The sequence below is a fragment of the Choloepus didactylus genome, chromosome 18 (genome assembly GCF_015220235.1).
Source record: "Choloepus didactylus isolate mChoDid1 chromosome 18, mChoDid1.pri, whole genome shotgun sequence".
In the NCBI taxonomy this organism is placed as follows: Eukaryota; Metazoa; Chordata; class Mammalia; order Pilosa; family Megalonychidae; genus Choloepus; species Choloepus didactylus.
Genome location: NC_051324.1, coordinates 20,902,350 through 20,912,844, shown reverse-complemented (window position 1 = coordinate 20,912,844; position 10,495 = coordinate 20,902,350). Strand labels below are relative to the sequence as shown.

Sequence of the window (10,495 nt, the reverse complement as noted above, 5' to 3'; positions counted from 1 at the left end):
AGGGGGTGTGGAGAGAGAAAGAAAAATTAGATGGGGGTGGGTAGCTGGTTAATCATTTCCACCACTATATCCCTGGGGAAATCCAGCATGCAGTATCCAACAGTCAGCTTCTGCAGTGGGTGAAGTTGGTGATGGCAGAGGACAAACACAATAACGTTTTTAAAGCGCTCATTGCTTACACTTCACTGGCATGACAGGACTTCAACACCTCTGATATTCACTCCCCCTCTTTAAGGCTAATTTGAGAAACTGTCCTAAATCGAATCTGAGCGCCTAGGGACAGAATGAGGTGAAGAAGCTGGTTTGTTCTTACAAAGCTTTAGGGATGGGGTTAACCGGCTTCCTGAGGACTGGAAACAGATCCGGGGAAACAGGCCTGGGGATCCCTCTTATCCTCTGTGGTTCATAGCGAGAAAGCCAAGAAGGGAGTGAAGGGAGGCTGGGCTCCACCAGGGAATAGATTCAAAGGTTTACAGCGAGGGGTTCCTGGAAGAAGGAAGTTGTGGCCTACGTAGGAAACTTTCTCCCGTCTATTTGCCCCGCGCGTCTCTACCGTCTGGACGCAGAACATTCTTCCATGCCTCCTGATCCCAGTCTCCACTGAGGAGATAAAAAGAACCCAAGTCCCAGAACTACCCCTTTTCTCGCCATCCCCCAACTGTGATACCTCGGCTGGGAGGACAGGATGGTCAGATACACTTCGTAGACAGTATACGTCTGCCTCAGTGGATGCGCAGCATGCAGACCCCCGAGGGCCCGCCTGTCGGACCCTCACCTCCCGCCTCCCCCGCGTACACAACCGAACTTGACTCGCCGCCCCCGCCTCCTCCTGCAGCCTGTCTCCCCAACCCGGGCTGGCAGGGTGCGGCGTGGCGCGGCGCGTGGGCGTGCTGCGGGGCGACCATGGCTGTAGACTGTTACCTCCGGTTTCCACAGTAACAATCGAAAGCCACGGTTGCCCTGGAGACGCGGGGGCGTGGCGCGCACCGCTGACGGCACCGCGGCTGATCCCGGCAAGCTGACGTCAGGGACGCGAAGGGGTGGCGGGGAGGGAGGGGCGCGAGCAGGGGACGGCGCGCGCGGTGGGGGTGCCTGGCACCGGACGGCGCGGGGCTGTGCGAGTGTGGGGGACCGGGGACATGGACGGCCGGGTGGCGGCGCCTGCGCTGGATCAGCACCGCGGACAGCGGCGGCGCGGCCAGTTAGCTCGGGGCTGCGGGATCCCAGGGGACCGAGGGGCTCAAGGAGCGCGGCGGGCGGCCGGGTCCGCGGTCCTGGGGCGGGGCCAGGCGTCGGTGGCCGTGACTGGAGACTGTTACTGAGGGCGGCCCGGGCAGTAAGCAGTCTAGAGCCAAGGTGCCGGCGCGCTGCCCAGGCGGGGATGCTCCCGTCGCCTGCGGCTGGGGGCGCTGCTGCTCCTCCTCCCTCGCGTCTCCCGCCCTTCTCGGCCCCGGCGCTGGTGGACCGGCACGCGGCCCCTGACGTCAGATGCCTGTGACGTCAAAGCTGTCCCTGCGGGGAGGCACTTCCGGCGGCGGGGTGGTGACAATGGGGGCGGGGCCAGGCTATCCAGCCGAGACCCCGCCCCCGCCCAGTCCGAAGAGGACTGCTCCGAGCGCAGAGGCGGGAAATCGGGGGCGTAGTGGGACGACCCCGACGGAACGGGACCGGGAGGGGCGTCTCTGATGAATGAGGGACGGGGGGCTGGGGGTGGAGGTGGGGGCTTGTTCCCCAAAGAGTCGAGGCCCGGCCAGCGGGCAGGTGGGCGTCAGTCTCTCGCCGGCGGCCCCGCTCAGCCAGCCGGGGGCAGCGAGGCTGAGTCACCGCGCTGCGGGGAAAGGCAGGAGGGGGGCCTGTCTCCTGGGGGGCCAGCACCCTCGTCCCACTTTCTTGAGAGGATGGCGCAGGAGCCTTAAGAAAAGCCTCTGTTTGCTGCTCCTCCGAAGTGGCTGCGTCTCCATCCGGGCGTGGGCAGGTGCTGCGCGGGGTCCTCTGTCCGCCGCCGGCCGGGAACGGGGAAGGGTCCGTCCGGCCGAGTCTGAACACGGCTCCGCCCTCTGCGAGGAGACCCTCGTTCCTCCCGCCCGGTCCTCATCCCAGGGAGAGCCCTTCAACCCGCCTCCCGCCGGTCTCCTGGCCCTCCCGCCCGTGTCCTCGCGTCGGTCCATCTGTCGCCTGTCGGCCCGTCAGTCCCGCTTACCTGGCGGGCCGCGTCGCGCCGGTGCCCGCTCGCCTCCCGCAGCCCGGCCGGCGCAGCGGCTTTTATAGGCGCGCGTAGTACTCGTGCGGCGGCTCATTCATGCGGCCGCGGCTCCTACACACTGACGCGCTGCCGACGTCAGCAGGGAATTTAGGAAACGGGAATAGGGGCTATTTATAGTGGCGAGACGGGAGGTGGGGATCGAGGCAACGGGGAGCTGGGATGGGAAGGAGGGCGCGCGGAAGCGGGACCCGGAGGGGGGAGCCCGCGCCCCCTGTCCCGGCCGGCAAGGGGTTAACTTTCCGGAACTGCGTGCTGGGGGTCAGGGGGAGGATAGTGCTGGGAGGGGAGGGCGCGGCGGGTCTATTACATGTTTATTCACTCTCCCAACCTGGGGCTCTCGAGAACCTCGGGGCTCAACCTTCCGACTCGGCCCGGCCTTCCAGGGTCCTCACTCGGTAGCTCCCATCCCCACTTCTCAGTTCCCGGACACGACGGCTCTGTGGTGTCACAGAATGACCCGCGGCGGCGTCACCCTCGCGTCCGGAGGAAGGGGGAGTCGGGAGCAGGAGAGAAAGTTGGGCTTGGAGGGGGGCCTAAGGCGCACCCGGGACTGTGTCTTAGGGGGGCGGGATGAAGAAGAGTCCGGGAGCCCAGGGGTCCTGTGGGCTTTGGCGGAGGTGGCTGGGTCCAGGAAAGGAGGCCCATCAGGAACTGGAGACCGGAGGGAAGGCAGAGAAGCTGAGGAGGGTGGCCTGGGCCTCCCGGAAATGACCAAGGGGGGCCTCTGTGGGGGAACTGGGAAAGGGCCTAGGAGAAGGGAGCAGGAGGAAGGGGCAATCTCAGCAAGTGGAGGGGAGGAGGGCGAGGTCCTCAAACATCGGCTCCCAGCAACAGAGCCTGGCACCAACAGGCGCGTTTAAGACCCGTTTCTGGAGTGCCAGGTGTTGGCAGAGCTCATATGAGAGTGATGATGAGTGAAGGAGATGAAGGGCCCAGAAGACTGGCAGAGAGCGGTTTCAGGGGGGTTGAGGGGCAGTGAGCACTTGCTGGAGGAGTTGAGTTCCTGGAGATCAGAAATGGCAGGAAAGGCCCATGCCACGGAGGGCAGAGCACCCCTGAAAGGGAGCAGGGAAATGGACAGCTCCGGCCCAGCCAACTCCATCCAATGCTGAAGGCTCTACATGGGGAAAGGGGGAGTGTGCTCAGAGAGAAAAGCTGGACCGGGATGAAGAGGGGACAGCAGATTCTAGTGGAGGCCAGGGAGGGTGGAGCAGGGGAGGGAAGGAAAGGCCTGAGATGAAGAGAGAAGTCCATAGGAGGAGGGGTCCTGATCCTGCAGCTGGACTGGGGGCAGGGCTGTGAGCCCTACAGGTGCAATGACCGTTCACTTGGGTGGGCCACTCAGGAGAATGTTGAAAAACAAAGATGGTGGGCTCAGCGGACCCTGAGTAGTCCACATAGGGTAGACTCCGCTGCACACAGAGCTGACCGGTTCCCTGTGGGGCTGGGATTTAACCCCCATAGAGAGGAGAAAAGATGAAAGCTGAGGTGGGGTCAGAAAAGCCTTGCCCCCCTTCAGCATTTGGCCTCCTAGAGCCTCTTTCTTGCTGTCAGAGAGAGGTTCTCTTCTGGAGTGCGGACAGCCTCGTGGGACAATTATTCATTCGTCAAAGTCTAGCTCTAAAAGCACTTCTTCCGAGGAGCCTTCCCAGTTCCCCCCAGCACTCCACTCTTCCACCGCACCCCACAGCACTTCCCTCGTCCGAGGTGTCGGGCGGGGTCCGTCTGTCTTATAGAGGCCAGGAGCTCCGAAGTCTTGTTTCCTCTTGGAACCTCACTACTTACTCTCCTAGCGAGGACAACGCGGGGGGACGGAGGAGAGAACAGGGACGAGATGAATCCAGAACACAGGGCAAAAATGGGGTGACGGATGTAGAGAGGATGAGGGGAGCACTCAGGGTGCAGCGGACTTGCGGGGACTAAGAGCCGGCAGCCGCGCAGGGAAGCTGCGAGGCGATCTGCGGAGCGCACGGAGCCTCTGGGGGGCGCCCGAGACCTTGGTGTGTGTCAGGGACCGCGAGTGGCCGCGCCTGCGGCCGCTCGCTGGGTGACTCAGACACTACTTCTGGCGGGGGCGTGGGGGCAGCGGCAGAGGACAGAGCGGGGTCGGCCAACGCAGCCCCCACCTGCAGTGGAGCGCAGCGCGGTTGCTAAGCTCTCCAAGGCCTCTCAGAGCGGCGATCAGGGCGAACCTCATCGGTTACTATGGTAACGCTGCGCCCCAGCCTCTCCCGCTCAGCCGCTGGGGAGCCGCAGCCAATCAGAAGCTGAGGGCGTTCTCGGGGACACCCCCCCACTCCCCAGCTTGTGGGCGGGGGTCGGGAGGTGCGGGGAGGAGGCGGAGCGTGGGCTCCAGAGAAGCGGTGCTCGCAGCAGGCCTGGTGCAGCCGCGGGGCGGTGCGGGGACACTTCCGGACTAGCCGAGTGAGCGCCCGCGCGCCACTGCGGGGTCCCCTCCCTCCCAGAAGGGGCATCACCCTCACGAACCTGGTCACCGTCTGAGGTGCAGGACTTTGCGGGTTGTCCCAGGCTGTAGGCCCTCCTGTCTCTTTCCTCTCGGGTCCGTGGGTTGGAGGAGACGTGGTCCAAGCGGGGTCCCTGAAAATTGTTCACAGAGAATCTGGAAGTGGGAGTCGTTTCTGCGGGACCCTCAAGAGGCGCTGACCCGCCATTTCCAGACGAATATCCAGGGGTCCTCCTGGATACCTGCAAGTTCAGGGCGGGCTATTTGGGTAACACCTCTGCTCTGCCCAGGTTCACTGAGGGCCCTGTATCCCAGAAAACAGGGACCTGGAGTCCAGCAGGGGGCGGGTGTGTGACGGTGCATACATGCGGCACCCGCGGGTATCAATGGCTGGAGAGGATCTGGGTGCGAACGGGTTTATGCTGTGCATCTCTAATTCATGTGGCTGAGCGTGGATGTGTTGGAGGGGTGGGGGTTCCAAAATGGACCATTCCAGCCAGGAATGTCTAGGAAGAGTCTCTAAGATCTTGTCTACCTTCGTCTCCCTTAGGATTTCCATAATCTCCTTCCCATCATCTAGTGTCACAGGAGTCCCCTCCTTGTGGGCAGGACTCCTCCAAATTGGGGTTGTGCGGGAATCTAGAAGAAATATGTACATAGCAGCGATGTACCCTAGCCCCTCTCACAAGCTCCAGGATTTGTGGGGCTCTCACTCTAGGGCCTGGGTCCCCCAGTTGAGCACACCTGGGAGGGTGGACCTGCGGTTAGGAACCGGTCCTCCGCCCAGCTCCGCATCCAGCCTCCAGCCCAGGTGCGCGGTAGGGAGCACAGGGCTGTGAAGTGCAGAGCCCCTAAGCGGCCGCCAGGTGGCGTCACGACTGCAGCAGCGCCAGCCTGCCCGGGCCGCTCCAGATAAGAGTGTGCGGAAAGCGCGGCGGGGCTGAGACGCGACCAGGACGCCGGGAGGACGGACCGGCAGGACAGACCGACCGGGGGCCCGGCGGGCGGAGCGCAGCGCAGCGCAGCCACGTCCCCCCTGGATCTGCCGGCAGCCGGGCCCGGGGCTTCCGACATGCCCCCCAGGTGGGTCCTTGGGCTGGGGACTGGGCGGGACAGGGGACCGGGACAGCCCGGTCCCTGCGCGCTGGCCTCCTCGGGGCGCATCCTCTAGTGCGAGAGCCCTATCGCTGCTGGCGGCTGGCGTCCAGGGCTCCGGGTATCACCCCTAGAGGACTCAGGACCGCCGGGCCGCTGCTCCGCGCCGGGTTCACGGCGGGGTCAGAGGCCTGGGGCTGGCTCTGCCCGCACATGGGCTGGAGAGGCGAGGGGAAGGGAAGGGGAGCTGGCAGGCGGGGCTGGCAGGGGCGCTGTCCTGGCACAGCTCGGCGCCCAGCAGTGGCGCGGGTGGGGCGCCTGCGAGGAGCTGCCACCGCCGTGGGTCGGGAAGCCCGGCTGGGCTGCGGTCGCAGGTATCGGGCCGCGAGGCCCTGCGGGCCAGGCGGGGATCCGGGGCGGGCGGGCAGGCGGGCAGGGGAGCTCAGGGCTCGGCTTGGGCCCCGCGGCCAGGGGCAGCCGCCGGAATTGGGGGAGAGGAACAGCCAGGAGCCAAGGGGTTGGGGTTGGCCCGCTCCTCCCGCCCTGTCTGAAGTTGGGAAACTTTTCCCCAAGTTTTGGGGCAGCGGAGTTCCCGCGGAGAAGGGGCCGAAGAGAGCTGGGGAGGGAGGCGCCGGGCCTGCGAATGCAGAGCCGAGGCCGGGGCCGAGGCCGGGACGCGGGTGGGGCAGCAAGCCGGGGTCAGGGTCGCCGCAGGCTGAGCGCCATGCCCGCCCGGGGCGCTGCCCCCTCCCTCCCATGGGAGCTGCTTGGCTCCCCCCTCCCCCCCACCTGCTTCCTGCCTCAGCCTCCTGCCCCGATATAACGCCCTCCCTGCGCCCGGGCCCGGCCTTCGCGCTCTGCCCGCCACGGCAGCCGCTGCCTCCGCTCCCCGCTCCGTGGCCGCCGCCCGGGCCCCATCCGAGGGCCTGACAGCCCCCGGCCAGGGCGGCGCCACGGCGGGCACTGTGCTCCACTTCTCCGGATCACTTCCCTCAAGTGGGGCAACTTCTCTCGAGGCGGGAGGCGCTTCCTATTCGGTTCCCTTTCTCCTCACTTAAGCAAATTTCTCGGCCCTGAATGACTTTTCCTGAAGCGGACATTCTCTTCAAATCTGGTAACTGTCTCCGAAAGGGTCACTTCACCCCAACAGTTTTCTCCTCGGAGGCCCCCAGCGCCAAGTCTGTGTGCCAGGCGGCGACTCGGGCCTGGGGTGCTCACAACCAACGGCCTGGCCTCCTCTCGGCTGGCAGCCGCTCTCCTGCGCCTTCTTTTGGTCTGGGCGGGCCGGCCTGCCCAGGCTCCCACTCCCGGAGTCCGCCGATCCTCAGCCCGTGGCCCGGCCGTGGTGCTCGATGCTTCTGCCCAGCGGAGAAGGGGGAAGTGGAAGGGAGAAAAGCAGGGCAGGGTAGAGGTGGCCTGGGCGCCGCGGGGCTCTGACCCGGCTGGTGTGTGTCCCCGCAGGAGATTGTGCTGGGCAGACGATGCTGGACACGATGGAGGCTCCCGGCCACTCGAGGCAGCTGCTGCTGCAGCTCAACAACCAGCGCACCAAGGGCTTCTTGTGCGACGTGATCATCGTGGTGCAAAACGCCCTCTTCCGCGCGCACAAGAATGTGCTCGCGGCCAGCAGCGCCTACCTCAAGTCTCTGGTGGTGCATGACAACCTGCTTAACCTGGACCATGACATGGTGAGCCCAGCTGTGTTCCGCCTGGTGCTGGACTTCATCTACACCGGCCGCCTGGCCGACGGCGCGGAGGCCGCGGCAGCCGCGGCCGTGGCACCAGGAACCGAACCGAGCCTGGGCGCCGTGCTGGCAGCAGCCAGCTACCTGCAGATCCCTGACCTCGTGGCCCTGTGCAAGAAGCGCCTCAAGCGCCACGGCAAGTATTGCCACCTGCCGGGTGGAGGCGGCGGCGGCGGCGGCTACGCGCCCTACGGAAGGCCGGGCCGGGGCCTGCGCGCAGCCACGCCCGTCATCCAGGCCTGCTACTCGTCCCCAGCCGGGCCTCCGCCGCCTCCTGCCACAGAGCCGCCGTCGGGCCCCGAGGCCGCGGTGAACACGCACTGCGCCGAGCTGTACGCCTCGGGTCCCGGCCCGGCCGCCGCGCTCTGCGCCCCTGAGCGCCGCTGCTCCCCTCTGTGCGGCCTGGACTTGTCCAAGAAGAGCCCGCCCGGCTCCACCGCCCCAGAGCGGCCGCCCGGCGAGCGCGAGCTGCCCCCGCGTCCGGACAGCCCTCCCGGCGTCGGCCCCGCCGCCTACAAGGAGCCGCCGCTCTCCCTGCAGCCGCTCCCGCCGCTGCCCTTCCAGAAGTTGGAAGAGGCCGCAGCACCGCCGGACCCGTTCCGCGGCGGCGGCGGCGGCGGCGGCAGCCCAGGACCGGAGCCCCCCGGTCGCCCAGATGGGCCCAGCCTCCTTTACCGCTGGATGAAGCACGAGCCGGGCCTGGGCAGCTACGGTGACGAGCTGGGCAGGGAGCGCGGCTCCCCGGGCGAGCGCTGCGACGAGCGCGGTGGGGACGCGGTTGCCTCGCCGGGGGGACCCCCGCTCGGCCTGGCGCCGCCGCCGCGCTACCCCGGCAGCTTGGATGGGCCGGGCGCGGGAGGCGACGGCGACGATTACAAGAGCAGCAGCGAGGAGACGGGCAGCAGCGAGGACCCCAGCCCGCCTGGCGGCCACCTCGAGGGCTACCCCTGCCCGCACCTGGCTTATGGCGAACCGGAGAGTTTTGGTGACAACCTGTATGTGTGCATCCCGTGTGGCAAGGGCTTTCCCAGCTCGGAGCAGCTGAACGCCCACGTGGAGGCGCATGTGGAGGAGGAAGAGGCGCTGTATGGCAGGGTCGAGGCTGCCGAGGTGGGCGCTGGGGCTGCGGGCCTCGGCCCCCCTTTTGGCGGCGGTGGGGACAAGGGCGCTGGGGCGCCGGGCAGCCTGGGAGAGCTGCTGCGGCCGTACCGCTGCGCGTCGTGCGACAAGAGTTACAAGGACCCGGCCACGCTGCGGCAGCACGAGAAGACGCACTGGCTGACCCGGCCCTATCCTTGCACCATCTGCGGGAAGAAGTTCACGCAGCGCGGGACCATGACGCGCCACATGCGCAGTCACCTGGGCCTCAAGCCTTTCGCGTGCGACGCGTGCGGCATGCGCTTCACGCGCCAGTACCGCCTCACCGAGCACATGCGCATCCACTCGGGCGAGAAGCCCTACGAGTGCCAGGTGTGCGGCGGCAAGTTCGCGCAGCAACGCAACCTCATCAGCCACATGAAGATGCATGCCGTGGGTGGCGCGGCTGGCGCAGCTGGGGCGCTGGCGGGCCTGGGGGCGCTGCCCGGCGTCCCGGGCCCCGATGGTAAGGGCAAGCTCGACTTCCCCGAGGGCGTCTTTGCTGTGGCCCGCCTCACGGCTGAACAGCTGAGCCTGAAACAGCAGGACAAGGCGGCCGCGGCCGAGCTGTTGGCGCAGACCACGCACTTCCTGCACGACCCCAAGGTGGCGCTCGAGAGCCTCTACCCGCTGGCCAAGTTCACCGCGGAGCTGGGCCTCAGCCCGGACAAGGCGGCCGAGGTGCTGAGCCAGGGCGCGCATTTGGCCGCCGCGCCGGACGGCCGGACCATCGACCGTTTCTCCCCCACCTAGAGCGCCCCACGTCCGCCCGCCTCATTGTCGCCGCGCCGCCCGGGCCGCGCGCTCCAGGGAGCGGCGGCGACCGCGAGCAGGCACACCGCGCCCGGGACAGCTATAGTAGCCGCAGTAGGGTCGCCGCAGTGGCAGCGGCCCCACCTCACCGCGGCCTCACCTGGCCTCACTGCTTTGTGCCTTAGCCCGGGGTTGGGGTGGAGGGAAGACCCCGGGACGGGGGTGGGATGGGGGGGAGGGAGATTTATATTTTTGATATCAGCTTTGACCAAAGGAGACCCCCGGCCCCTCCTCGCCTCTTCCTGTGGTTCGTTGGCCCCCTCCCCCGGCTCCGTGCTGCTCTTGGGGGAGGGGGTTACTATTGGGGCACTCCAGCCCTACCTCCGGCCCTTGCGACCACACCAATTCTCACTGTGAATCTCCTCGCTGGGGTCGGAGCGTCGGGCCGAGTTGGGGAGCGGGGAGGGGACTGAGCCGGCCGGAGGGCCCCCCGCCCCCGCCCCCGCCCGCCCCGGGACTGATAATGTGAAGTTCCTCATTTTGCACAAGTGGCACTAGCCCCAGGGCCAACCCTTCTCTCCGCCGCCGAAGGCGGGAGTGCTGGAGTCCGAGGGCTGAGAAAGCCCTGGCCTATCCGGTCTCCCATTCCCGCGGTGTCCCCCCGCCCCCACTGCCTCCCTTCCCTGGGGCCCCCGGATCATATTTATTGCATGCACCCCGGGCAGCCCCCATCCGGAGCCCAGGCTGGGCTGGGCCGGAACGCGGTCTCTTTAGCTCCCTCCTTCGCGTTTGTATATTTCCTACCTTGTACACAGGCTCTTTCAAGAGCCGCTTCCATTTTCTATACTCGAACCAAACAGCAATAAAGCAGTAACCAAGGACCACAGACCTAGCAGCTCTCTTCTGGCCCATGCACAAGGTCCTGGGAGGGATGCATCAGGGTGGATGGAGGGCCCAAAAGGGCTGCTCTCACAGAAGTGCAGAAGCCTGGACGTTCGCCTTCCCCAATCCCAGAGCCAGATCAGCCAAGAGAACAAG

The 10,495-nt window shown here is 66.6% G+C and overlaps 2 protein-coding genes across 2 annotated transcripts; one reads left to right on the top strand and one right to left on the bottom strand.

The window, feature by feature from the left end:
- Positions 1-1,160: 1,160 nt before the first annotated feature.
- Positions 1,161-2,315, bottom strand: LOC119514546 (skin secretory protein xP2-like). Its single transcript, XM_037810370.1, has 2 exons — positions 2,201-2,315; positions 1,161-2,057 (listed from the first exon to the last, which is right to left on the bottom strand). The coding sequence occupies exons 1-2, from the start codon at positions 2,295-2,297 to the stop codon at positions 1,501-1,503; spliced, it is 654 nt and encodes a 217-aa protein (XP_037666298.1). The 5' UTR covers positions 2,298-2,315; the 3' UTR covers positions 1,161-1,500.
- A 3,177-nt stretch (positions 2,316-5,492) lies between these two features.
- HIC1 (HIC ZBTB transcriptional repressor 1) lies at positions 5,493-9,665 on the top strand. Its single transcript, XM_037809236.1, has 2 exons — positions 5,493-5,810; positions 7,284-9,665. Exon 2 carries the CDS (start codon positions 7,304-7,306, stop codon positions 9,455-9,457), a length of 2,154 nt encoding a protein of 717 aa, XP_037665164.1. The 5' UTR covers positions 5,493-5,810; positions 7,284-7,303; the 3' UTR covers positions 9,458-9,665.
- The last annotated feature ends 830 nt before the right edge of the window (positions 9,666-10,495 follow it).